Genomic DNA, 25,362 nt, shown 5'->3' on the forward strand with positions numbered 1-25,362 from the left:
AAATGTTCCTGCCTTATGTGTTCCTCCTCCGGAGAATGTCTTTCTTGCACAAAAGAGCTTGAGGCAAGGGCAATGCCTGCCTGCAAGGGATTGTGCCCCAGTGTTAAGCACCATCTGCACATCTTGGGAGGGAGAATTTGGGGCCTGTAGGGGTGCTTCCTAGCAGAGCATGGGCTTTGGAGTTGGACAAGCCAGGGTTCTGACTCAGCTCCCCACAAACTTGACTTTATAGGCGAGTTGACTTCTGTAAGGCTCAGTCTCCCTATATCTAAAATGGGTGCATGAATCCTACCTCCCAAAATAGGTAAGACCAGAACAGAAAAAAATGTATGGACTGCATACACTAGGTGCATAGCATAGGCTGCTCTTCAGCAGGTGACGTCAAGGTTGAAAGGACGGAAAAAAATGGGGGACACAGGCAAAGATGAGGCAGAATTTATTCTCATTGTGGGTACGTTCAAGACTCAGGATGAAGACCACAGAGAAGCAGATCCTGGGACCCCAAGGCTACCTCACGCTCGGGGCAGGGGCCACACTTTTGCAAGTGCCAGGCTCACTGTGTCCCCCTCGACGGTGAGGATCAGAGCCCAGGAACTGGGTGAGAGTGGGCTGGGGGTGGGAGGAAGTCAGGGTCCTCCCCGGATCGTGTTCTGACCATGTTTCCGACTTCCATAGGAAGAAAGAACAGCTCGGCTATATAGTAATATAATATATAGAGGTGCAGAGAGCTGGCCGCGGCACCTAGGCGGGGCTGAGACTCCCCAAATTATTGCAGGAGGGAGGGGGGACTCAGTGCTGGTGTCTCTGCGGAACAGCTGTGCTGGCTAGGGGGAGGGCTGGGCTGGGGGTGGGGAGCTGGGTTTGCCCCTCCCTCTGGGGCCGGCAGGGGGCCCAAGGCATCCTGCCTGGTGGGGTTCCTTGGGCCCTGCCCGCCAAGCTTCCCCTGGGATGGTGCTTTCTCACCCTGGGTGCTTTTTATGTGCTTTGAAGACCATTTTTGCATTGTCAGGAGTGAGGAAAAAATATTCTGACATGGTAGAAAAAAGATATTTACATACCCTGGTGGGCCGTAAAGGGGAGGGTCAGTTTGGGGATGGGGGAGCTCCTGAAGCCCCCTCTTACCCACGGCTGTCAGTGTGGGATGGGGGGGTGGGGGGGTAGAGCGCTGGGCTGGCAGGCAGGTGGCCTCAGCTCTGAAACTTGGTTGCTGTGTGACCTTGGACAAGGCACAACCCCCCTCTAGGCCTTGGTCTCCCCAGGTGGTACGAGAGGGGTGGACAGGGGGCTGAAAAGCTGGGATCTTATGGCCCCTGATCCTAGGATGGGGACACAGGCCAGGGACGGGCAGTGAGAGGTTGGCAGAGGGTCTTCCAAGTGAGGAGCCCTGGGCCAGGGAGGGGCATCAGAGCCCAGAGGGAAGTTCATGGCCCCTGGCCCCTGACCAGGCAGCCAAGCCCAGCCGAGGGCACCTGGCATACTCTGCAGTGATGCCTACATGGTAGGTGGCCAGAGGGGCTGGCCGGGAACCCTGTTTTCCTGTCGAAGCAGCGGTGGGAGCCAGGTGGAGGCTGCAGGCGGCCCCTCACCAGCTAGAGGGAGGGCGCAGACCTGAGATACAGCCGGGAGGGGGCTCACCCGGGGGGAGACAAGGGTGGGCCTCGTGCTGGTGCAGTTCCAAAGCGGTCCCTACTCCCTGCCTCCAGGTGTAGGGGGAGGTGGGCATGGGCCTCTCCCTCATCCCTGTGGGTGCTGGGGCCTGGGTCCATGCTCAGTGGGCAGTGTCACACGGGTCACAGGCCCGTGACACATGTCCTCATTCATGACGTGCCATCCATGGTCACGCACATATGCCCCCCACCAAATTGGATAAGCACGCACACCACAGGCACACGTCCGTGCTTGGACCCGATGGGTGGACACACACACATGATCACAAATGTTCACAAGGGCTCCCAGGACCTCATGAAAACAACCCCTACAGCATGTGATCACACGCGCGCGCACACACACACACACACACACACACTCTCTCTCTCTCTCAGAGGCAAGCGAGTGATGTCTCTGTTAGGCTCAGTGTCACTGAGGCCTCAGCCGGGGACAGATGTCCCAGCCACGCTGGGCACCAAATGCCGCTTCCCAGGCAGCCTGACTCCGGCTAACACCAGGTCCTGTGGCGGAGCTCTTGGCCTCCCTGGCACCTGAGAGGAGGGACCAGAGGCTGGGAGCTGCCCGACCTCCGGCCAACCCTGCAAGTCCTCCGATGGCCGACATGACCCGGCGCAAGTCCTCTGGTGGCCGACACGACTCGGGGCCACTTTTAGTTGCTGCCCGGGCCCCACCAGCCTCAGGTCAGAGGTGCCGACGGGGCCCCTGGGTGCTGGTCAGCTGGGCCCTCATGGTCTGGATGCTGCCCAGGATCTTCTTCTGGTGGCCCATGAGGGTGATGCCCAGGGCACGCACGTCCCTGTGAAGGAAGGGCGGTGCTGACCGGGTTGGCCTGGGAGGCCAGGTCCCCCTTCCCTGGAGCCGCCAGCCTGCCTCTGGTCTCCTGCCCTCTCCCCCTGTCCCCGCCCCCACGGGCACCACCACCCGGCCCCTCCACTCACTGAGCGTTCATACGCAGCACCATGCCCAGGGAGGAGTAACCGCCAGCAGCAAAGTGGTCCCGGTAGCGGCCCATGCGGATGGAGTCCAGCCAGTCCCCGACGGTGAGGCCCCCGCCGCCGCCCCCGCCCCCACGGAGGTCAAAGCAGCTCTGGGCAAAGGCAGGGGGCGGGCACCTGAGGCACAGGGGTCCTTGGTAAGTGGCCTGCCAGGGCCTCTGCCTCCCTCAGGGACCCTCACACTAGCCGCCCTCGGCCTCCATCCAGGCTCAGCAGTAGGCAAAGGGTCTGAGAAGCTTGCCCCCAGGCTGCAAGGAGAGGGCTGAGGAAGGCCCAGACAGGGCAGGGGTCAGAGGCCCAGGAAGCTCAGAGGTCAAGGGTCCAGGCAGGCCAGCAGTCAGGGGCCCAGGCAGGACAGGGGTCAAGGGCCCAGGCAGAATAGCCGTCAGGGACCCAGGTAAGGCAGGGATCAGAGGTCCAGACTTGACGGGTCAGGAGCCTAAGCAGCACAGGGGTTTGAGGCCCAGGTTGGGTGAGGTCCAGATGTCAGGGCTTACACTAAGTCTGAGCCTTATCTCAGGAAATACTGTGAGGGCAGCTGGGCTTGGGCAGAGCTAGGGTGGGCACCAGGCACCTGTTGACAGTGGCCGTGGCCCTGAGACTCTCAGGGCTCCGGATGAGGGCATCGAGGACACTGACAATCTGGGAAAAGCGAGGCCGCTGGGCCCTGTCCTTGTGCCAGCAATCGAGCATGAGCTGGTGCAGGGCGCGCGGGCAGCCCATGGGCGCAGGCAGGCGGTACCCCTCCTCCACGGAGCTGATGACCTGGGGTGGGGGCAAGCACAGTGCTGGGCTGGAGGCCGTCCCTCCCTCCAAGGCCCCCAACGGCCCCTGCCCAGCCAGGGTCCCGCACTCACGTCACGGTTTGTCATGTTCCAGTAGGGCCTCTCCCCATAGGCCAGCACCTCCCACATGACCACACCGAAACTCCACACATCGCTGGCGGAGGAGAAGGTCCGGAAAGCGATGGCTTCGGGTGCCGTCCAGCGGATCGGGATCTTGCCTCCCTGCAAGGCACACAGGAGTGCTGAGGGCCTCTCCCCAACCCGCAGTGGGGAGCTAAGCACTGGGTCCAGGCTGGGAAACTGGCAGTCCAGGAGGGGAGACATGGCCTCCACCTTCCTAGAGCACCTGTTCTGGTCCGGGAGACCTGCACACACAGCTGTCGTGAAGACTGAGCAAAGGAAGTGTGTGGCGGGCCTGGAACATAGTAGGTGCTCAGTAAGTATCAGTCACCAGGCTGATGCCTAAGCAAGAGACCAAGCCCACGGAATGTGGCTTGCTCATCACCCTAACTGCTCTTCCTTTCTTTCCTTCTTCTTGGGTTGGGTTTTTTGGGTTTGGGGTTTTGGTGTGTTTTTTGTTTTTGTTTTTTTGTTTTGTTTGTTTTTGCCACAAAATCCTTTCTCTAAGCGAAACTTCATTAGGACGCTCAGTGGGTGAGACCTAAGGGAAGGTTCTCGCTGAGGCAGGGTGGGGGGCCTGGGTCCCTGCCCACTCAGCCTCCTGCCTTGAAGGCGGCCCCCAGGGCACCTCTAGAGAAACCCACAGCTCTATGGAACATGTTCTGAAAATGCTAGTTTCTAGCCAATCCTTACAGACAGCTCTGGAGTGGATTTGTGATTCAGGGAGACGCCACCCCTCCCCAAATCTCCCAGAGAGTGAGTGACGAGGGGGAGACCAGCCCTGGTGTCTGCCCAGGCCACCCAGGGGTACAGAAAGGGTGGGAATGGGGGCTCGCATTTCCCGGAGGGAGAAACAGCTGCAGAGAAGAGGTGGGACGTGCCCCAGATTGAAGGCAACCCTGACACTTCCAACTTTACTTGACTACGTGTGAGGAGCCCCCACCCCCACCCCCTGCCACCTTGCCCCTCCCCGGGCCTCCTGGGAAGGGGTGTGGACTGCACACCGTGGTGGTGTAGGCCGCGTCGGGGTCGTCCTCCAGCACCCGGGAGAGCCCGAAGTCGGACACCTTGCAGACCAGGTTGCTGTCGACCAGCACGTTGCGGGCGGCCAGGTCTCGGTGGATGTAGCCCAGGTCTGAGAGGTAGCGCATGCCGGCACCCACACCTCTGAGCATGCCCACCAGCTGCATGATGGTGAACTGCCCGTCGTGAGTCTGTAGGGGGACATGGCTGGGCTTCAGGAAGGCTCTGGGCAGTTTGCGAAGTATAGGTGGGGCTCTGAGGACTTCCCACCCATTTTGCAGAAGGAGAAATAGAGGCCCAGAGAGGTTAAGCCCTGCGCCTGAACGCTCAGCAAATAAATGGTAGGGTGGGGGCTGGGAGTCTAGCGATTTCCACCGCACCCACCATGCCTTCCAGCTGGCTGGAGCCCTGGGTCCCTGCAGAGGCACCCCTCTGAGCCTGTGTGCAGGGCAGAGGACCCGTGCAGCAGAGGGACCTTCATGTGAGGGGGCCCTGAAAGGTAATTTGATTGGCTGCCCCTTAAGACCCCTCCCCATGCCTCACTCCCCTTCCCCAGGTCCACTGGGTCCAAGTTCCTAAGGGTGTTTGGAGGCCTCACATGATCTCCCAACACCCAGCCTGAACTTCCCCCCCCCCAGCCCATGTGGAAGGACGGGTGGGGCACGCACCCTCAGGAAGGCGTCCAGGGAGCCGTTCTCCATGTACTCAGTCACGATCATTGCCAGGCGGCCTGGGGAGGGACAGAGGCAGGGGTGGCTCTTGGTGGGGGGATCAGACCTGCTGATCAGAGACCCCAGGAACATGCCCCCTCTGAGAGCTGCCAGGAGGTGGGCCAGCACTTGACAGCTTCAGAAAGCCTAGGGTTCCCCCTGGGGTCCCGGACTCTGGGCCCCCTCCCAACCAAGTCATCCAGGGACCTGAACCAGGGGGACGGGGCAGGGCAGGGGCAGAGCACGGCAGTCCAGGGATGGACCCAGACTCCTGGTCCTGGGCAGGAAGGGCCCTTCAGGGTGAGGCTGGCCTCGCCTGGCACCTACCACGGGTGACGACACCTTCAAGGCGGATGATATTGGGGTGGTCAAACTGACCCATGATGGATGCCTCGCTCAGAAAGTCCCGCCGCTGTCTCTCTGTGTAGCCGGCTTTGAGGGCCTTGATGGCCACGGGCACGTCCTGCTGCCCTGGCACCCGCAGCCGCCCGTAGCAGACTTCTCCCGACTCTCCTGTGGATCCCGAGCAGGGCAGGCAGGGGAGGGCTATGGGACCCTCCTCTCCACACCTGGTCCCTGGCACGCCCCCTGCCCCACGTGTCTGCCGTACGGGCTCCTTGGTTCCCCTCTCCCTCTGCCCTGGGTGCCCCTCCCCCGGGCACCCCCCTGTGCTGTCCCCACCTTCACAACCCCCGAGGCTCACCAGAGCCGATAATTTTCTCGATGTGGATCCTGGAGGCTTCAATCTCTCTGGTGAAACCGCGGCCTGCCCGGCCTGGCTCCTCATAGTTATGGGGTTCTGCATAGAACTGGGGCTCTGGGATCTTCCCTGGGGGGTGGTGCAGGGGCAGGAAGACAGGTGGGGGTGCTGAGGGACCAGGAAAGAAGGGCCATCAGGAGGGTGCAGGAGACTTTCTTTCGCAGCGTTCTTTCTATGGGCCTGGGAGAGGTCTGGGATGGGGGCTGGAGGGTAAGGAGCATTCCTGGGTATCTCAGGATGTGGCGGCAAACAGTAGGTGCCTAATATGTGCTTACCGAGCGATAACAGGGTCTCTGTGGAGGAGCTATGGGGTCTCTAGAGGACACTGGGGTTTCCAGTGAGTTCTGAGTATATCTGCTGTTAGGTTTTCTGGGGTCACTGCTAGAGTCTTTAAGGTCTTTCTAAGTCGTTCTGGGGTAGAAACGTAGCAAAAATGTTTTCATCACAAAGGCCAATTTTGATTCACAGCAGTTCTCTAGAAGACTGTGTTAAGGAGGATTCTGATGTTGCGTTCAGCTCAGTGAGAATCAGTACCATAATACTAATGTCTACCGTGGGCACAGAAGTGCGGTACGGAGGTAGGCTTTCTCCTAATTATCCTTGTTTTCTGGGGCCTCTGCAGGGTCCTGAGAAAGCTCTCGGTTGCACAGGTTCTTATCCAAGAGCATATGATGCCCCCTGCCCCCCACCAGTGTGCAGAATTGTGCGTGAGAGCACAAACTTGTGCATTTCCCTGGATGGAGGGTTTCTAGCCTTCTCAGCGGGGTCTGCAAACCCAATAAAGGGAAGCAGCACCTGAGGCCTCAGGTCTCTATGACCTCGCTGTCTTTCCCCGGGGCTCTGCTCTTCCCTGTGGGCCCTCGCTCCTCCCACCCGTGCCCTCCCCGGGCCGGTGCTGGTTCCCACTGTGACCCCACATCCCTGGGTCCCCCGCACTCACCCTGCCCGTTCTGATACTGCATCTTCTCGTCAGAGTCCTGGAAGGCCTTGCTGTAGCCACAGTGCCTGTGGAGGACGGCCCTAGCCTCAGCCCTGACCCCGTGCGGGGCCAGAACTCCTCCCTTCCAGCTCCTTCCCCTTCGGGGTCAGCCCCTGCAGAGGGGAGTCCCTGCCCTCCGGCTCTCAACCCGGCTGGACCGTGACATCTTTGACAGTTACAATTTGCAAAGTCAAGCGCACTCGGCCCGCACAGCAGTCTATGCATCATCAGCCCCGTTTTACACGAAACCACCCTCGGTGGGGTGGCCGGGAGGCGAGGCCTCGGGTGTCTACCACACTGTGTGACCTTGGCAAGCCCCCTCCCTCCCCTGGGCCTGTGTCTCCAGGAAATAGGACAATGCTTCCAATTCTCACTGCCTGTGACAGGAAGTACACAAGCGTCTCATCGCTACCTCCCTCTGCGATGGAGTCAGAGAGAGAACGACGGCTTCGGTTTTGGCAGACCTGGGGTCCCGTCCCAGCTCTGACATCTACTTGGTGGAAGAGGCCTAACGTCTCTGGTCCCCAACTAGCTCCCCTGCAACACAAGACCAGGATCTCCACATCACAGGCTTAAACAAGGTGGTCACCCGAAGTGATGTCCACCCCATGGACTGCATGGGAGCGCGATTCCAAGCCAGGGGCCCTGATAAGGTCCCTCGGGAAAGACGGACCTGGGTGAACAGGGAAAAGAGGAGGGTCCGGGACAAGCCCGGGGTCCTCTAGCCTTTCGGGGTTGTTCAGAGACGAGGGGCTAGCAGAGAGGAAGAAGGGCAGGCCAGAGAGGCGGACGGAAAATGGGGGATGTGCGGGGCATGCGGGGGAGGAGGGCGGGTATCGGGCAAGACAAAGTGAAGGAGGAAAGAAGAGCAGGTTTATATGAGGAACCTGCCCGCAGGCACAAGGGGAACGCTGGCTTGGTGGGGCTCGGCACAGGCTGGAGACACAGGGATCCAGAGGAGGGGCTTGGGGTGGTTGGGGGCAGGGACCACACACCTCTTTTTGCAGATAAGCAGGAGCAGAAGCACCACCAGACCCGTGATGAGCGTCAGGCAGATCCAGACAATGGTCCTGGTGTCATAGCGGGGCCCTGCAGAGGAGGAAAGCGGGGTGGGGCACCAGCCTCTCAGGCCCGGGGGTCTGGTGGCTCTTCCGGGCTCGGTGGGCAGCGTCCTCAGCTGTGAGTCAGCCCAGAGTCTGGTCACAGGCCACCTCCCCCTCTGCCCCCACCCTCCGCTAAGCTTCCCTTTCAAGACCCTGCTCACCCATGCTTCCTGGCTTCCTGCCCCGGTGCCACCACTTCCTGGGGCTCTGTGAGCCGCAGAGAATCACTAGACTTGTCTGAGCCTCAGTTTCCTCAGCTGTAACGGGCCTGTCCTGCCTGATTGTCAAACAGTTAACAAAGCCGAATGTGCTGAGAGGTGCGGGTTTCGCTCCCAATTACAGGGCAATCCCAGGGTCATCTTGTGTTTAGACAAGAAAGGTGTGGCTCAGAGAACTCAGGGAACTTACTCAGGGTCACACAGTAAATGGGACCGAGCCAGGCAGGATTCCTATCCGGCACAGGAGTGCCAAGGCAGTGCCAGTGGAAGGGGGTCATGAACTCAGCCTTGAACCTTTCTATCCCAGTACCACCCCGCGGAGGGTACCCGAGTGTAGAGCTGAGAAAGGACCCCAAGCAGCTGGAGACAGGGGCAGGGCGTTTCCAAGCCTGAAGGTGCCTCAGAATCACCCCGAGGGCTTACTAAACGCTGCATGGCTGGGCCTTTACCCCAGGGTTTCTGATTCAGAAGGTCTGGGGTGGGGCCTGAGAACCAGCATTTCCAGTACCTTCCGGGTGATGCTGCTGCTGATCCCAGACTACGCTGTGGGCACCACTGTTCTGGAGGCTGGGGGCAGGAGGATACTGCGGAAGGGGCACAGAACTCGTCCCCAGACCAACCAGGCTTTAATCCTGCCTTGCTGGGTGACCTCGGACGATTCATTTTACTGCTTTGATCCTCATTTTCCTCATCTGTGAAACGGGGATGTGGATAACGGCAACGCACTAGAGGGCCTCTGGGACGGTTATAAGGTGACCGTGCTGGCAAAGGGCGCCATGCCGCATGCACGCCACACCGATACTCAGGAAAAGCCAGTGGCAGGTGGGCCGTGATCAGCTCTGTCCCTTCGGGCAAGTAACCTCCCTTCTCTGAGCCTCAGGCTTTCACCTGTGAAAATGCCAACCCAGCACAGGCACCCGCTCAGCACATCCCCTTCCTCTCAACCCCCACGGCCCCTGGCCTGGCCCAGCTCCCTCGTCCTCCCCTGCACTCACGGGGTTTCCCGGTCTCCACCTCCATGGCCTGGCTGAAGCGGCCGCAGCCTGCAGAGGTGCGGGCTCGGACCTGGAACATGTAGCGGGTGCCCGGCTTGAGGCCCGACACGGTGGCCCTGGTGGTGACGGCCTTGAGGGTGGAGTAGCTCTGCATCTCCTTGTCCTGCCCACGAGAGGGGTGGTCGGCCAAGGGTCCTCCCGCCTGCTTCCCCTCCCCCCTCCTCCCTTCCCTGCTGGTACCTTCTCGTAGTACTTGATCTCATACTCCAGGATGATGCCATTGGGTTGCTCTGGCTCCTGCCACAGCAGGGAGACGCTGGTCTGGCCCGCCCGCTCCTGGCGGATCACCACCACCTGGGACGGGGCTGGGGGTGGGAGGCCAGCCTCGGTCAGATGGGAGGGTGGGTGATAATGGAGCCCGGCCTCTGTCCCAGGGACCCTGGTTTGGGCCGTGTTCACCTTGCCGACAGTCCTGCCCCGGCCCTAGGCTGCCCGGCATCCTCCAATCCTCCTAGCAAATCACCGGCTGCCGCTCTGGTCGGTCACCCGGGGTCGGCACAGCCTGGTTTCGGTCCAGGGGTCTAGGAAGCTGGGGTTGGCCTGACCCAGAGGAGGCCTGACTAGTCCAGCTTTCACTGCCTCCACCTCCCCGCTGGCCAGGCCCATCCACTGGCAGCGTGCTGAAGCCCCGCCAGCCTCATCCAGCAGACACCCTCGTCCACGTGGGCCCCACCACCCGATGCCTCCCACCCCGAGCCCAAGGCCTGGAGTGGAACAGGATCTCAGGGGGAGATCCTGAGGAGGAAGAAGAAAAGGAGAAGGAAGGGAGGGGCAGGACGGAAGGAACCAGCGTCCTCACCGCCTGGACTTGGAGAGTGTGACTACAGCAGTTCTGACACTCAGGGGAAGGACCTGAGCTGAGCCCATCTGAGCTCAAGCATTCCCGTGTCATACTAGGTCCCCAGTGCACCCCCGTTACTCACTGACTGAGCCTTTCAGTCCCTCCCTCCCTCCTGCGTTCGGCGCAGTTACCCCTGATGTGAGTCTGCTGGGAAGTACCAGATACAGACCCCACGGCAGCCAAGCTGACTCTCGGCCCCACACCCCCAGGGTCCCCCGGCTGCCCCCGGCTGCCCCCCACGCCCAGTTCTTGCTCCCTATCAGGGCATCCTGTCTCCCCGGAGCTCCCTGAAGGCAGGGACTACGCACAGCAGGTGGCCAATAAATATTGCTGGGTGGCTTTGACGTGACAAATTAAGAAGTCCAGAGTGAAGTTGGGAGAGTGTGGCACAGGGGGCCCCCCACCAGCCTGGGAATCAGGCCTGGGTTCACAACCCGGCCTTCTCTTGCTGGCTGGGACCGATACCATCGGGGGGGGGGGGGCACTTTCCCCAACCAGAAAGAGAAGCTAGAAGCAGCACCAGCCAGGAGGAGGTGAGGATCAGATGAGACCATCGTGGTGCCAGCAGTATGTGGGCGCCTCTTAAAAACCAAAGAACTTCCAAGGCCAGAGGTCCCGTGTGAGTGGAGCAGACACAGGGGGACAGAGCGCAGAGGTGGAAGGAAAACAGGGTGGGGTCACCTGAGGGCTCCAGGAGGAGGTGGCTGCCAAGAAGACAGAGTGGGAGGGAGGGGGGGAAGGGGACAGGATAGAGGGAGGAGGGAGGGGGAGAGGGAGGAGAGACGGGGAGGGGCCAGCATTCTGTGAGGCTAGACCTCAGCCATTTGCTCAGGGCTGTTGTCTGCCCTGGCCCCCTCAGGATTTCCTGAATGCCTTCCCCACATGCCTTGTGGTCAGCTAGGACCTGGGGTTCCTGTAGTGACCACGGCAGCCCTCGAGGAGCTTACGATCTATGACAGAGGCAGAAAGCAAGAAGGTAAACCGACGTGCAGTCACAGGTTGGTGAAGTGCCATGAGGGACAGAAGAAGGCACTGCGTGTGATGGAGGGAACGTTGTGTGCAGGGGCCAGGTGGAGTCAGGCCATTTTAGCTGGGGGTGGTCAGAGTGGGCCTCCCCAAGGCAGGGGTGACAGTGGAACTGACGACTGAAGGAGCCAGCCACTGGACATCACAGGGAGGGGCCTGCCGCTCAGAAAGAGAGGTAAAGCCAAGGCCCAGGGCAGGGCAGGGCAGGGGGAAGCCAGGGTGGCTGCAAGAGAGGGAGCTGGGTAAAAGTGGGCAGGTGAGGCTGGAGAGGTGGGTGGGGTGGGTGGCATGGGTGTCCCTCGGCCCTGGGAGGATCTGAATGGGATCTGAGCTCAGGCTGAAGCTGGTAAAGGGTTCGTGTACGACCGGGCCTCGCTTACATTTGGAAAGCTCATTCAGGACTCAGTGTGAGAAGGCATCACGGGGCGAGGGGAAGGGGGCCCCTGTGGTTGCCCACACAGCACACGCTGGGGGTGTGGACAGTGCTGTGGACTGAATTGTGTCCCCCTCCCAAGTTCATATATTGCAGCCTTAACCCCCAACCTGGTAGTCTTTGTACGTAGGGTCTTAGGGAGATAATTAGGTACAGAGGGGGTCACGCAGGTGAGACCCTCATGATGGGATCAGTGCCTTTATAAGAAAAGACACCAGACACTTCTCTCTTTCTCTGCCTTGGAGGACACAGCAAGAAGGCAGCCGTCCACAAGCCGGGAAGAGGGTTCTCACTAGAAACCAAACTGGCCAGCATCTTGATCTTGGACTTCCAGCCTCAAGAACCGTGAGCAAACACCTCCAGGGTTTAAGCCCCCAACCTACGGTATTTTGTTACGACGGCCTGAGCTGAGTAAGGCAGATGCACTGGAAGGACTCTGAGGGGGCGGTGGTCACCTGAAGTGAGGCCCGGTGGGGCCGGCGGGTGGTGGAGGAGGGAGGGAGGGAAGGAGAGTCAGGCTGACAACGGGGTGTGGGGCTCCAGCATCCCCCTGAACAGTGGTGCCATGTCCTGAGACGGGGGCCTCTGGGAGGTGCAGGTCTGGGGGTGCTGTGTGGCTAAAACACATCCAAGTGGGGGGCGGGAGTGGGCAGCTAGGCCTCAGGGGAGAGGTCCAGGCTGGTACATTTGGGGGATGTCAGCCTGAGAGCGGATTCCAAGCCACGGGCCCCGATAAGATCACTCGGAAAAGATGGACCTGGCTGAACAGGGGAGGGAGGAGGGTCTGGGACAAGCCCAGGGTCCTTCCAGCCTTTTGAGGTTGTTTGGGGAAGAGGGGCTGGCAGGATGGACAAGGGCAGGCCAGACAGGTGAACAGAAGATGGGGGATGTGCAGGGCTTGGGGCCAAGACACAAGTGTTCCACCAATGAGAAAAGAACAGGGAGAGAAGTCCCTGCGGCGTGTGGCCCGGTGGGGGCATTGGACTTCAGGGGCCAGGTGGGGAAAGATGCCTGATTGGAGCCGCCCAAAGAGGCTCACCGAGAGAGGACGCAGACAGCTCTTTCAGGAAGGTTTCCTGGGAACAGAAATGGTCTGGGGGCTGGAAGGGAGCGTGGCTTCAAGGGAGGGTTTCTCTTTTAACGATGGAGCGTACTGATGGTGTCGGGAATGCCCCTGGGTTCTACCCCACCTGCACCCCGGCCAGCCAGCCACCTGCCCCAGTGTCCCTGGAGACCAGTGGCCGAGGGCGGGGCCCCACGCACCAGGCACACAGGCCTATTCCCCACTGTGTCGCCAGCCCCGAGCACACAGCTGGGCATTCGGTGCGTGCCCCACAAATGCCGGTTGGAAGAGGGTCTCTTGAATGGACAAAGCCTGGCATCAGGGAGGGGGTGCCCTGGGCTCACCGTTGGATCTCCTGTTTCACTTGGGTGCGAGGCAGACCTGGGTTTGAATCCTGCCTCTGCCACTTCCTGTGGGGGTGACACAGAGCCTCAGACTCCTCCTCGGTGACATGGTGAGAATAGTGACTGCTGGACCAGGCCTGCGTGGTGTTGGGGGGAGACGGGGTCGGGGCCACGGTGGGCTTAGATGTGTGCTGGGGTGGCCGTTAATGGAGAAGCTACTGTGGTGGGCTCTTGGGCCGGGCTGTCACTTGACAGGCAGGACTCACCAGAATTTGGAAAGGGAGGGGCTCCAGGGGCTAAAATCAGCCCGGCAACTGTCTAGACACACAGAGATAAATGGCTGTTGTCCAAACCAGTGCAACCAAATCCCTCCCAGGGGCAGCAGTGGCAGGTGTTCTGGAAAATGATAATCAGAGTGATTTTATTTTTTAATGACATTTATTGAGCAGGTACCTTGGGCCAGGTGCTGGGCTCGGAGTTTTCATTTCTCTCACTTAAGCCCCCAAATAGGACCTGAGGCACGTACAGAGGCAGAGAGAAAGCTCTGGAACCCAGGCCTACGATGGCCGTGGAGGCCCGTCTCTGACCTTGTCGGATTCCTCCCACCTACGGGGCAGGATCTACTTTTCTAAGGGTGTGGAGAGCCTGCAACTCCCAGTCCTGGGGAGGAAGGCAGGGCCAGGAGGGGCAGGCACTTGCCCGAAACACCACCGAGTACGGGGCGGTGCTCCGATCCTTCGAGGGCCAGGGGCCAGGGAAGCCGGGGCACGGAGCATCTCCGCCTACCTGCCTGGTTCGTGGTGATGTTGACAACAGCCGCCCGGCGGGGCTCGGGGCTCAGGTCGGACACGCCGTTGACGGCCTCGATCCAGAAGGAGTAGTTCATGTGAGCCAGCAGATTGGCCACCAGCAGGCTGGCCCGCACCAGGCTTGTCTGCTGGGGCACGAAGCGGGTGCCACTCCCACACGTCTCGCAGTGGCCCAACGCCCAGGGGCAGCGGCGGCACACGGCGTTGTAGGTGATGTCGTTGCGGCCGCCTGGGTCCAGGGGTGGGGCCCACTCCAGGGTCACGGATGTCCCATTCACGCTGGAGATCAGGTTCACCGGTGCCGAGGGCGGCCCTGGGGAGGAGAGAACGGCAGGCGGCCGTGGTGGGAACCCCCTGCCCTGTCCTGCCACAGGACCTACAGGGATCGAGGTTTGCGTTTCCCAGCGTTTTCATGCAGAGCAGGTGGAGAGACTGACAACCCTGGGGGGGGGGGGGCGGGGGAGGGGCCCACAGCTGCCACCCTGGGGGCGGGTGCGAAATGCCTCTGTCATTTGCCTGCCGCATTTCACTCCTTCACCCTGCGCTGGACGTGAAACACAGACCGCTGAGCACCGCTTGGGCGTAAAATGGAGGCTCCAGGAAGCCCAGGGGAGGTCTCTGCAGCAGTGTGTGTCCAGAGCCCCAGTCTGGGAAGCGCAGAGGTTTTGGAGAGAAAGGTGGGGCTGGGGTAGGCTCCTGGGGGCGGGGATTCGAGTCTGGAGGGACTGGGGGTGCTGAGGGGGGTGGGCCCTGGGGCTCAGAATTTCAAGCCTCAGCATCTCAGGCGGAGACTCTCAGATCTCAAGAAAATAGAAGAGTAGAATCTCAAAATCATAGAGAATAGTAGAATCTGAAGGGTGCGGAATACTAAAAGCTTAGTCTTTTACAGTCGTAAGATTTCTAGAACCTGAGGGCACTGAATTGTGGATTTGGAGAAAAACTGGAGTCCGGCTAGCTGAGAACAAGTGTCCGTGACCTAGAGCTGGGATCACTTTGCCTGCAAAGCCCATGGTAGGCACCACATCGCTCAGCCATCCTTTCTGTATCGGCAGGTCCCATGTGGGGAAAATGCATGGGTCTGGGCAGGACAGTGGACGGAGGGAGGGAGGGACAAAGTGTGTGTGTGTGTGTGTGTGTGTGTGTGTGTGTGTGTGTATGTGTGTGTGCACGCCATGTACAGGGAGCCCGGGAGCCGGGTGTGGTGGAGGTGGGGGGAGGGGGAGACTGGAGACTGACTGGGGGGCAAAACCAGTGAGAAGTGCCCCTCACTCCACCTCAAGAGACCAGCACTGGCAAATGGGGTAGGCTGAGCTGGCTGCCACGCCTCCCAGCCAGGATGTGAGAGGCCCCTTCCGGCCAGGAGAGGAGGCGATGAAGGAGCCCCCCCCCCGGCAGCACGCAGAACGCCCAGGCACACAGCCCTGCAGGCGCGGTGTCAGAGCCCCTCGGAGTCCCCTCAGGTGCACAGGGCATGAGCACACGCAACCACGCCCTCTCTGGGCACACGCGCCTCCCCTGCTGGGCCACGTGCGCACACGCTGGGCTCACAAGGCACATTCGTCCAAGTTCTGCGGGGACCTGGGAATCCCCTACAGGGACCCACATGTGCACACGCACCCCTCAGAGTCCTTTATGTACGTGGGCACGAGACTCTCACGCTCGCGCCCAGGCACACAAACACTATGCGGGCCCCTTACGGGAGCAGCTGTCGACACAGACACACACAGTGTTCTGATCGCTGCCGGCCTCCCAGGGCACACCCAGAATCAGACACACGCATGCCACATCCAAGCAGGCGGCCACACATAGTTCCTATACACACTCACCCCACACCCCACACCCACTAAGGCAGCTCAGGCAGTCCGTCGAGGACAGCAGCGGTTAGGGGGCTCCTCTGACGGGCCCTTGTTTCACGGGAACCCCCTGGCTCGCCCGCCCCAGCTCCCAGGGCAGCAGTATCACTGCCGGATCAGAAGATGACCCAAAACGCCTGGTACCGGGCGGGGCATGAGTCCAGCTCTCTTCTGCTCCCCGAAGCAAAGAGGAAAGACTGGGGGAGGGAAGGAAGGAAGGAAGGAAGGAAGGATTTCCCTGTAGAGATGGCAGGTGACATGTGACAAGAAGTAGGGACCTCAGAGAGGTCAAAGCCACCACAGAGGAGTCAGTCGGAGTCACCCCCCCTACCCCAGACTGGCCCCTGGCCCAAGAGAGCCACCTGTCCCTGCCTCACCCACAGAGCACTGACTGGGTCCCTGGAGTCCTGGGAGCATGCGGTCCTGGCCCGGTCTTGATCTCCAGGATGCTGGGGCTCGGGGTGGTACTCACGGGTGCAGGCTGCAGATGGTGGGTCCAGGGCCGCACGGTAGTAGCTGAGGTCACAGTGGCAGGCCTGGGCAGCGGGGGCTGCAGAGTGGCTGTGGGGAGGGCAGCGGGCGCAGAGCTGGTCCCCAGGGGCCGACTTGTAGAAGCCCAGCTCACAGGCTGCGGAGGACAAGGCGGCTTCAGGTGAGCCAGCCGGGCCACCCTGGCAGGCCTCGGGGCAGCTTTCCCTCTGACCCAAGGCTTCCAGTGGGATCTCCCGAGGGACACGGGTGTAGCCCTTCAGCATCACCAGGTCCTACCCTCATCTGCAGATGGAGGGACCGAAGCGCAGAGAGAGGGCCTGTGACTTACACAGGGTTGCACAGCTAGTCGGGGGCAGAACTGAGGCTGGGACCCCGATACCTGAGTCCCGGCCCCGAAGTCGGCACAGGAAAGAGCCTCGTCAAACCAGAGTCACGTCTCCTGCTGCGGCCCTTCCCACCCAGGCCTGTCTCCAGCCTGAATCTGTCCATCACCGGACACCGGGCCCTGAGTGAGACACTGCCTCGGGTGTGGGGGTCAGGAGGCTCAGCATCCAAGGGTTGGGGTTGGGACTTGGGTAGGAACGAAAGCTGGAAGGGAATGGGGCGGGTGGGAATGTGACTGGAAAAGAGACCCAGGTGATAGGACCCCTATAAAAATATAGATTCCAGGCCCCACCACGGCCAGCCAGTTAGAAGAGCCAGGCGTGGGGCCTGGGGATCTGTTTTCCAAGCTCCCCAAGCAATGCTGACTGTCCAGGACTCGCAGGCTCCCGCCCCTCCCAGAGCCTGTCACCGTGACCAGGACTGACCAGTCTTGTACGTGACCTTCTCCCCGGCCTCCGCCACACCTGCTTCATCTCTCACCTGGATGACCCAGCCTCCAGCCTTGCCTCCCCAGTCCCCAGTCCCAGCTGCCAGTGTGACTGCCATTCATTCTGCCCTCACAGAGCCAGCACCTTGGAGTGTGGTAAACGAGGCCGTGATCATTGCCAGGAAGGAAATAAAGCGGGTGAGGTGGCAAAGGGCAAATTGTGCGAGGAGCTACTTTCTCAGGGAAGGAAATGGTATTTGAATCGTGTCTAAGCAGTAAGAAGTTGTCAGCCACACAGGGAGTGGGGGTATTCTACGTTATGGAACTCCCTGAAACGACACCTGACTTGGTCACTGCCGGTTCACACCCTCACGGCCTAACAATAAAGCGTGGCAGGCACAGCCCTCCCGCAGCCTCCTCCAGTGTCACCTCTCACTCGCCATCCACAGGCCAAACTAAAGGACCGGCCACTCCCCACACCCAGCAGGTTGTTTCCTGCCTCGGGGCCTTTGCACGTGCTATGCCTTCTTCCTGAGATGGCTTGTCTTTTTTGTCCACCTGTCAAACTCTCAAGATTCATCTTCCTGTCCCTTGGAACGAAGCCTTTCTCCACACCTCCACGTGTATGCACACACACACATATGCAGGTGCGTAGAAACAACTCCTCCCTGCCCCACTTCTGCAGTCCCTGCTCAGTATCGCCACCGATAACACTATGGCTGTACTTGTGTATCGGTACATCTGGCCCTCCTCCTAAACCGGAAGCTGCTTGTGGGCAGCTCCTGGTGAACAAGGGCAGGGCTGCCCTATTCATCTCAAACTTCCTAGAGTCTGGCTCGGAGCAGAAGCGGTCAGCGCCACATTTTCAAAGTGAGCTAATCCCGCCGTGATCTGCTCTGCAGCAGGGAGAGATCCCGGGAGTTCAAGGAGGACCAAATGCCACCTAGCCGGGTGGTCCTCAGCTGTACCACGGACCTGACCTCCTTTGCAACAGGGACCACCGGGAAGTTCACTGTGTATTATAACAGCTAAAATCAAGTTAATTTGTAAAATGCTACAGGCTTGAGAGAAGACCCGGCATCGGGAGAAATGATACCGCTTCCCAGACTCAGAGGGGGTGGAGCCAGAAGGGGCTCACAGGTTGGAGAGTTGGCGAACGTGTGCCTCAGTTTTGAGACTTCTTCCCTCCCCCCTGGAGAGACCCACGAGGGCTCAGGGCTCCCTGGGAGCTCCGGGTTTTGGGGCTCCTAGCTGACACACTGTGATCTCACCTCCTCCTCCTAGAAGCCCTCCGGGAGACAAAGCCCTGGGGCACAGCCTAGGAGCCTTCCTCCAGGCCCAGGAATGGGGCAGAGGAAGGTTTTGCGCTTCATCGGCAAACAGCCTGTTGTTGAGCTGAATGACAGTGACCCATGTCGGCTAGCAGTTTGGGGACCATTCGCTCATTCCTCCCCTCATTTATTCCTTCACCCACATTTATTGAGATTCTACCATGGAGCCGAGATACGAAGAGTCGGTCCTGCTCTCAATGTGCCGTCAGAGCAGTGAGAGGCACACAGCACACGTATGGTGACACCCTGGGGTGATTCATGGCATAAAGCAAGCACAGCACGACAGCCTGCGGGTCTTGAGCCCCTGGCCGTTCAGAGTCCATCTGGTTCTTGTCAGTTAAGAGCGGAAACTTGGAAGCAGGCTGCCTGGGCTCCTCTTCTGCTCTAGGCGAAGGGACGCTAGGCAGCCTGCTGGGCCTCAGTTTCTTCATCTGTAAAATGGGGATAATAATAGTCCCCCACCTCCCAGGGCTGTTGTGAGGATGGCATGAGCAAATGCATGTGAATTCATGTCAGGACAGCGCCCGGCACTTATCACGATGCTACGTGGCTGCCATTAATACATTTGTTTGGCAGAGAGGAAACCGGCGGAGTGCCTTGCTCTAGGCTCCTCGCTGGGCCAGAATGCAAACCCAGGTGGGGGAGCCTCTGGAGCCCGGGCCTTTCCCCCACCAGCCTCTCAACATGGACCGGGACTTAGAGATGGCCTGGCCATTCTGCCGCTCACCGATGGGCGGTTCTCACGCGCTCTGCTAATACCCATATGGCTGTAACGTGTCAGAGCCAGATTAATCCGCGCAATGAAAATAAAATAATCTTTAATAAGAATACTAATCACCAGGCCTCGGGGAGCCCGGAGACCTGGAGGCAGAGCCGGGAATTAATGGCCGAGACAGATGGAGCGGCCCTGGGCAGGGGCCCGGCCCCGCCCGGCGACCCAGGGTGCTTCCGGAGTCTGCGTGGCCCGCGTGTCGGCCGGGAGCCAGGCGGGGCTGCTGCCCCTGCCGAGGGCACCTTGCCCAGGCCGCCTGTCAGGCCGGCAGCTGCCTGAGGCCCCACCACCTCTCCCCTCTCCCCCGCCAAGAGCCTGAGATTTGACAAATAAGGCGTCTGCCGGTGGATGACCAAAGGAAATTAATTCTAAATCAGATTTTAAACACAGGAAGGCAAAAGAGCTCGTCGCTCATGCTCCCCCTCCGAAACGAGACGCTCTGATATTTATAGAAAAATGATTAGGGCCTCGGAGGGTGGTTTGTATTCTGCGTCCAGGTGACGGGAAGGACGGCAACCAGGACTTCAGACTCGGGGCTGCTGCTCTGCTGGGTGATGTTCTGAGTGGTCTCTCCCCTTCCTGGCGGGGAGGGGGCTGCAGCCAGCTGTGGGGGGGTGGGGCCTGGGTCTGGAACTGTGTTGTGAGGGGACCGCTCTGCTCAAGGAGTTGGGAGATCTGGGATGCAATCACACCCCTAGCTGTGTGCCCTTGGTCCAGTCACACCACCTCTCTGGGCCTCCATTTCCCCACTGGCAGACTGGACGAGCTCCGCCTGGCTCTGACGTTCTTCTGTGGGTCTCTGAGGCCTGAGGGGTCTCGGTGAGGCCTCAAAGAGCCGGGCGACCGGCTTGGTCCCTTTCCCATGGGCTTTCACTGTCTTCTCTGTCAAACTGAGTGCTTCCCGGCCACTTCTGAGGAGAGCGGTGAGGGTGAAACCAGGGGGAAGGGAGGCCGGGAGGGAGGCCACTGCCGTGGGCCGGCCCCTGCTGCAGGCCTCAGGCTCTGGATCCCCTCCTTTTGCTAGAAGGAAGGTGGAGGGTTCAGGCTGGGCAGGCGGGGACCCCAGGGCCCAGCCTTCCTCCTCAACGGTTTGCTCAGAGACAATTGTCCGATGGAGAAGCCAGGGGCCCACGGTCCTCAGGGAGTCCCACGCAGGTGGATCGGCGGTGGAGGGGAGCCGCAGCTTTGAGAGGACAACTCAAGCGGCCCAGAAGGGCACCCCCAGTCTGTTCCCAGCTCCTGCTTGGCCCCCCAGCCTCCTCACTCTCAGGGTACCCACCCAAGGAGGGGTGAGGATGGGGACTGCTGGCAGGGCCTCGCATGGGGGGGGGGGGCTCAGTTTCAGACCCACGTTGCTTCTTCAAAGGAGGTTACACAGACCATCACAGAAACCCGCGACAGGAGTGAGCGAAGTCTCTCCCCGTGCCACCTACCACTGGCATCCCGTCCCCAAACCTCACTGCCTGCCGTGCGTTAGGAATTAATATTTTTTATAAAACCTGTAATTATCTCGCAACTGGCATAATTATGTTGTATTGTGATTTAGATGTAAAATTCGAAACGTGCCGCCATTGCCTAACCCTGCTTTGACATTTCTTTGTTATTTTTTATTAATGTGCCAGTGCTGCCAGGAAACGAGACTGGCCTCGGCCTCTCCCAGCCCTGGGACGGTCCTGCTGCTCGGGACTTGGGAGCTTCTTTTTTTTAATTTTTTTTTATTTTTATTTTTGAGAGAGAACAGAGCTATGAATGGAGGAAGGACAGAGAGAGAGGGGGACACAGAATCCAAAGCAGGCTCCAGGCTCCGAGCTGTCAGCACAGAGCCTGATGCGGGGCTCGAACTCACAAACTGAGATCATGACCTGAGCTGAAGTCAGACACTCAACCAACTGAGCCACCCAGGCGCCCCGGGACTTGGGAGCTTCTACCAGGAGTCCTGCCCTTGACTCGCTGTGGGACCTTGGGCAAAACACACTCCCTCTCTGGGCTCCACTCCCCACCCCTGTCAAACAAGGGGGCTGGAGCAGCACCGGAGACCCCCGATCCCCCAGTCAGGAAGACCAGTCTCCCTCCCACGAGCAAGTGTGTCCCACGGCACGCTGGACAGACAAGGGGCTTACTTGCACCAGAGTGGGGGCCAGCGGCTGACCTTGAGCAGGTATCTGCTGAGCAGCTGGCCTGATTATTATGGCCTGTGCTATGCCAGTTCCTAACTGCTCTGATGTTACCCCAGAGAGGAGGGCGGTGGGGTCTGGCAGAAGGCTCTAGGGACAGAGGGAGCAGCTGAGGGCTCTGGAGGGAGCCAGCCTGGGATCAGAGCCCTACTCTGTGACTTAGGTGGAAGGGGCTCAGTTTGTTGCATCTGTAAGATGGGGAGACACGACCTCACTCAGAGGACTTTTGTAAGCATGAGAAAGTGTGTGAACTCCCCGGCTGCACGGACTCCCTGTGCCGAAACCCCCGTGCCTGGGCCACACTAGATGCTCAACAAAATGAGTAACTGCCGTGAGGAGTAAGAAGCGCTCATTCACGTGGCAAACGTTCAACAAACTGTCGCTAAGGGACTTCATTATCCGCACCAGAACGAGGGGATGTTGGAAGCCAGCTCAGGCAGGGAGAGCGCTGGTGCTGGGCCAGGCATAGGTTACGCACCTACACATGGCTCCGAGCAAGACAGACCTGACTCAGGCCCCAGCTCTACCTGTCACCAGCCGAGAGGCCTATGCAGCGACACTACCTCTTAAGCCTCAGTTTTCCCATCCGTAAAATGGAATGGTAATACCCGCCTTGCTACAGTGAGCCAACGAACTGATGTGTGAGCATCCCTTTGTGAGCTGTAAAGGCAACGGGGGTGTTTGTTATTGTAATTACCCAGTGGGAAGTTGAGAAGCACAGGGATGGCTGTGATAGGAGCCAGGAGAGGCTGGGAGCCTGGGAGCCTGAGAGCCAACTAGGCCACAGGGATAGAACAAGTCCAGAAACAGGCAAATGTCACAGAAGGTGCTTTGGGGGTTAGGGTTCTGGAGAAGCAAAGACTCACAGCAGTTGGGAGTGCGAAGAAGGACTTCTTAAGGAAACCAGAGCCCCCCGAGAGGGGCTGGAAAGGGCCTAGTGGCTGCACGGGAGATCCTGATCCCACAGAACTACCTTGAGCATCACCTGAAATTGTCAGCCTGTGCCCTCCTCAGTCCTGTGAGCACTAAGGGGCCCTGCCTGCCTGCTGGGGCCGAGGGATGGGCCCCGTCCCAATTCCTATCTGGGGCCAGGCCCTAGTCTCTCTGCTCCCTGCACAGGAACCTCCTCCTTCCCCAGGAGAACCAGTGGTCCCAACAGCAGGCTTCACTATGCTCTGAGTGGCTGAGCTGCCGTGTGCCCAGCCCCCGGGGAGGCCAAGGAAGGGCAGAGGGCAACCAGGAGGAGACCAGTACAGCTGGGTCACCAGCTGTCTGTCCAGCCGACTCTCCCGGTGACCCGGGTGCTTGGGATGCCTCGTGACACTGCCCCCAGAGGGGCACAGTGGTGGGTCCTGCTCTCAGTCTCTGGCGTGGGAACCCCAGCAGCATGCTCATGGGGAGACAGGTGCCACGCTGCTGCCTTCTCCGCCTTCCCCTTCACAAGGACCTTGGCTGTCCCCTCCCACAGGTCCCTGGGTAAGATCCCCCTCCCCCCCAAACACCGGCAGGCTGGTCCAGGTGCCCCAGTGACACACCCAACCTAGAGAGTACCCCCTGGGTGCCCCAGACTGCACTCATTCACCCACGGACTGGTTCCACTTCCCTCCACTCCGTACAAGTTTGGCGGTTTTAAGCACAGACTCGGGTGCCAGACTTCTGGGTTCAAGTCACAGCTCTGCCACTCCCGCGCTGTGTGCCCCCGGGCAAGTTCCTCTGCCTCTCTGTGCCTCCGTCTCCTTGTCTATGAAACCAGGATAAGAGTAGCTTCTATGTCACAGGGGAGGCCCGGAGACTAAATGAGTTAATATGTGAAAAGTGCCTAAAACGATGCCCGACGCACGTGAGCTCCTAGAATCGTTCCCTCACACAGGTATGTGCCCGAGCACACGGGCGTGCTTAGACGTACCCCTCCACGGCGCCCACAGAGGGCACCACCCGGCTGCGGCGTGCCTGCCTCCGTTCTCTCTGCCCTGCTCCACACACACGCTCCCACGCACGCAGGCGGCCTGGTGTATTCGCTGACCCACGAACCCTGGAGGGTCACCCATCTTCCCAGGTGCTGAGCTCGCCGCCCGGATCCCTGCCGACCGCCACGGCCCCCACGCCCCGCCCGGACTGAGCCCACGTGCCCCCCGCGTGGCGCACTCACCCACGCAGGCGTCCCGCCGCTCCTCGTAGCCAGCGCTGCACACGCACTTGCCAATGGGCACCAGCCACTCGCCCTCGGCGCTGCAGTACATCTTGGGCGTGTCCCGCTCCTCAGAGTGCCGCACGCACTGGCCCCGCACCTCCACCAGCGAGGACGAGTCGGCCCCCGTCACCGCCTCCGAGAAGGCAGCCAGGTTGCGCACCATGGTGGGGCACTTCTTGTAGTAGATGCGGAGAGACAGGATGGCGAGGCACGCGCCGATGTCCTGGAAGGCCAGATAGAAGCCGCGCTTGCTGAGGGGGCCCACGCCGCGCACCTCCGTGTTGAGCTTGAGGCGCCGCACGCCCAGGTCGGCCCCCGTGAAGCTCTCGTCGGCCGCAATGGTGTCGATCTTGAGGAACTTGCTCTCCTGCGTGCTGGCGCCCAGGTCACGGTCCGACTCCAGGTAGTAGAGGTTGAAGGTCTCCTTGCAGGTGCCCAGCACGCCGGGCATGCTGTTGCAGTCACGCAGGGTGAACTTGATCTCGGCGTAGACCCGCCGGGCACCGTCGCGGGGCACCCAGCTCGTGCGCAGCCAGTTGTTCTGGTTGGGGCTCATGACGTTGCACACCTGGTACGTGTGGATGGGCTGGAAAGACTCGTCCACCTCGTTGATGGAGTCCCACTGCGGGCAGAGAGAGCACAGCGCTGACGCGAGAGGCAGCACCTCGCCCTCTCCTGCCGGTCGCCCCGGCCACGTGCCACGTGCAACATGCATGGCCCCGGGGGCATCCTGGGGAAGAAGATGGAACTTGGGTCTCTGCCCTTGGGTTGCTGACCTCCTACTGGACTGTCACAGACGTCAGGCACTCTAGAGAGCTCCACATCCTTCTGGGAAAGCGTGTTTTGCTGCATTGGAGCAAAGACAGGCTCAGACGTGTGAGCCACATGTCTGAGGTCACCCGGCTGGTGACCGGTGGAGCCAGCACTGGAATTGATGCCAAAGCTACAAAATCCAACCTTGTTTCTACATGGCGACTCCAAACACTCCCGGAGGTGGGGGGGAGTTTGGGGGTATTCTGTTTGAGTGATTCAGGGAGCCCACGGGTCCAGTTTCCCTATCAGTCGCCAGAGGGATCTTTCTAATTCGTGAACCTGACTATGCCTCAGATCCTTGAGAAAGGGAGTATTAGGATGTGGGGACGTTGAACGTGGTGGTTTCTGGGCCAGGCGCTAGCCAGGTTATCAGTGATTCAGAAATAAATCAGACACAGTCAACAGAGCGAAAGGCAACAGCCCTGCGCATCACGTGTCTGATAAGGGATTAATATCCAGAATATATAAAGAACTCCTACAACTCAACAACAAAGAACCAAACAGCCCAATTTAAAAAATGGGCAAAGGACTTGAATAGACGTTTCTCCAAAGAATATATACAGATGGTCAAATACTACATGGAAAGATGCTCACCATCCCTAATCATTAGGGTAAATACAAATCAAAACCACAATGCAATACCACTCCACACACACACACACACTAGGATGGCTACTATCAAAACAACAGAAAATAACGAATGTAGGTGAGGATGTGGAGAAACTGGAGCCCCTGTGCCCTGTTGGTGGGAAAGTAAAATGGTGCAGCCACCGTGGAAAACAGTATGGAGGTTCCTCGGCAAGTCAAAAATAGAACTACCCTACGGTCCAACAACTCTACTTCTGGGAATATATACACAAAAGAATCGAAGGCAGCGTCTCAAACAAATACTTACACACTCATGTTCACAGCAGCATTATTCACAACAGCCAAAAGGTAGAAATGACCCAAATGGGTCCATCGTTGGATGAATGGGTAAACAAAATGCGGTAT

At 59.8% G+C, this 25,362-nt stretch overlaps 1 protein-coding gene across 1 annotated transcript in view; it reads right to left on the bottom strand.

Moving 5' to 3' along the window:
* Positions 1–419: 419 nt before the first annotated feature.
* Positions 420–25,362, bottom strand: part of EPHA8 (EPH receptor A8) — a 36,032-nt gene continuing 11,089 nt past the window's right edge. The window contains exons 3-17 of the mRNA XM_060623370.3: positions 23,515–24,178; positions 16,258–16,413; positions 13,910–14,245; positions 9,597–9,721; positions 9,357–9,519; positions 8,036–8,129; positions 7,002–7,066; positions 6,005–6,169; positions 5,629–5,814; positions 5,260–5,321; positions 4,573–4,782; positions 3,521–3,670; positions 3,238–3,428; positions 2,607–2,780; positions 420–2,464 (exon numbers count right to left, since the gene is read on the bottom strand). Coding sequence (XP_060479353.2) covers positions 2,350–2,464; positions 2,607–2,780; positions 3,238–3,428; positions 3,521–3,670; positions 4,573–4,782; positions 5,260–5,321; positions 5,629–5,814; positions 6,005–6,169; positions 7,002–7,066; positions 8,036–8,129; positions 9,357–9,519; positions 9,597–9,721; positions 13,910–14,245; positions 16,258–16,413; positions 23,515–24,178 — 2,856 coding nt within the window. The 3' untranslated portion in view covers positions 420–2,349. The remainder of the gene's footprint in view (positions 2,465–2,606; positions 2,781–3,237; positions 3,429–3,520; positions 3,671–4,572; positions 4,783–5,259; positions 5,322–5,628; positions 5,815–6,004; positions 6,170–7,001; positions 7,067–8,035; positions 8,130–9,356; positions 9,520–9,596; positions 9,722–13,909; positions 14,246–16,257; positions 16,414–23,514; positions 24,179–25,362) is intronic.

The sequence above is a fragment of the Panthera onca genome, chromosome C1, assembly GCF_046562875.1.
Source record: "Panthera onca isolate mPanOnc1 chromosome C1, mPanOnc1 haplotype 2, whole genome shotgun sequence".
NCBI classification, from domain to species: domain Eukaryota; kingdom Metazoa; phylum Chordata; class Mammalia; order Carnivora; family Felidae; genus Panthera; species Panthera onca.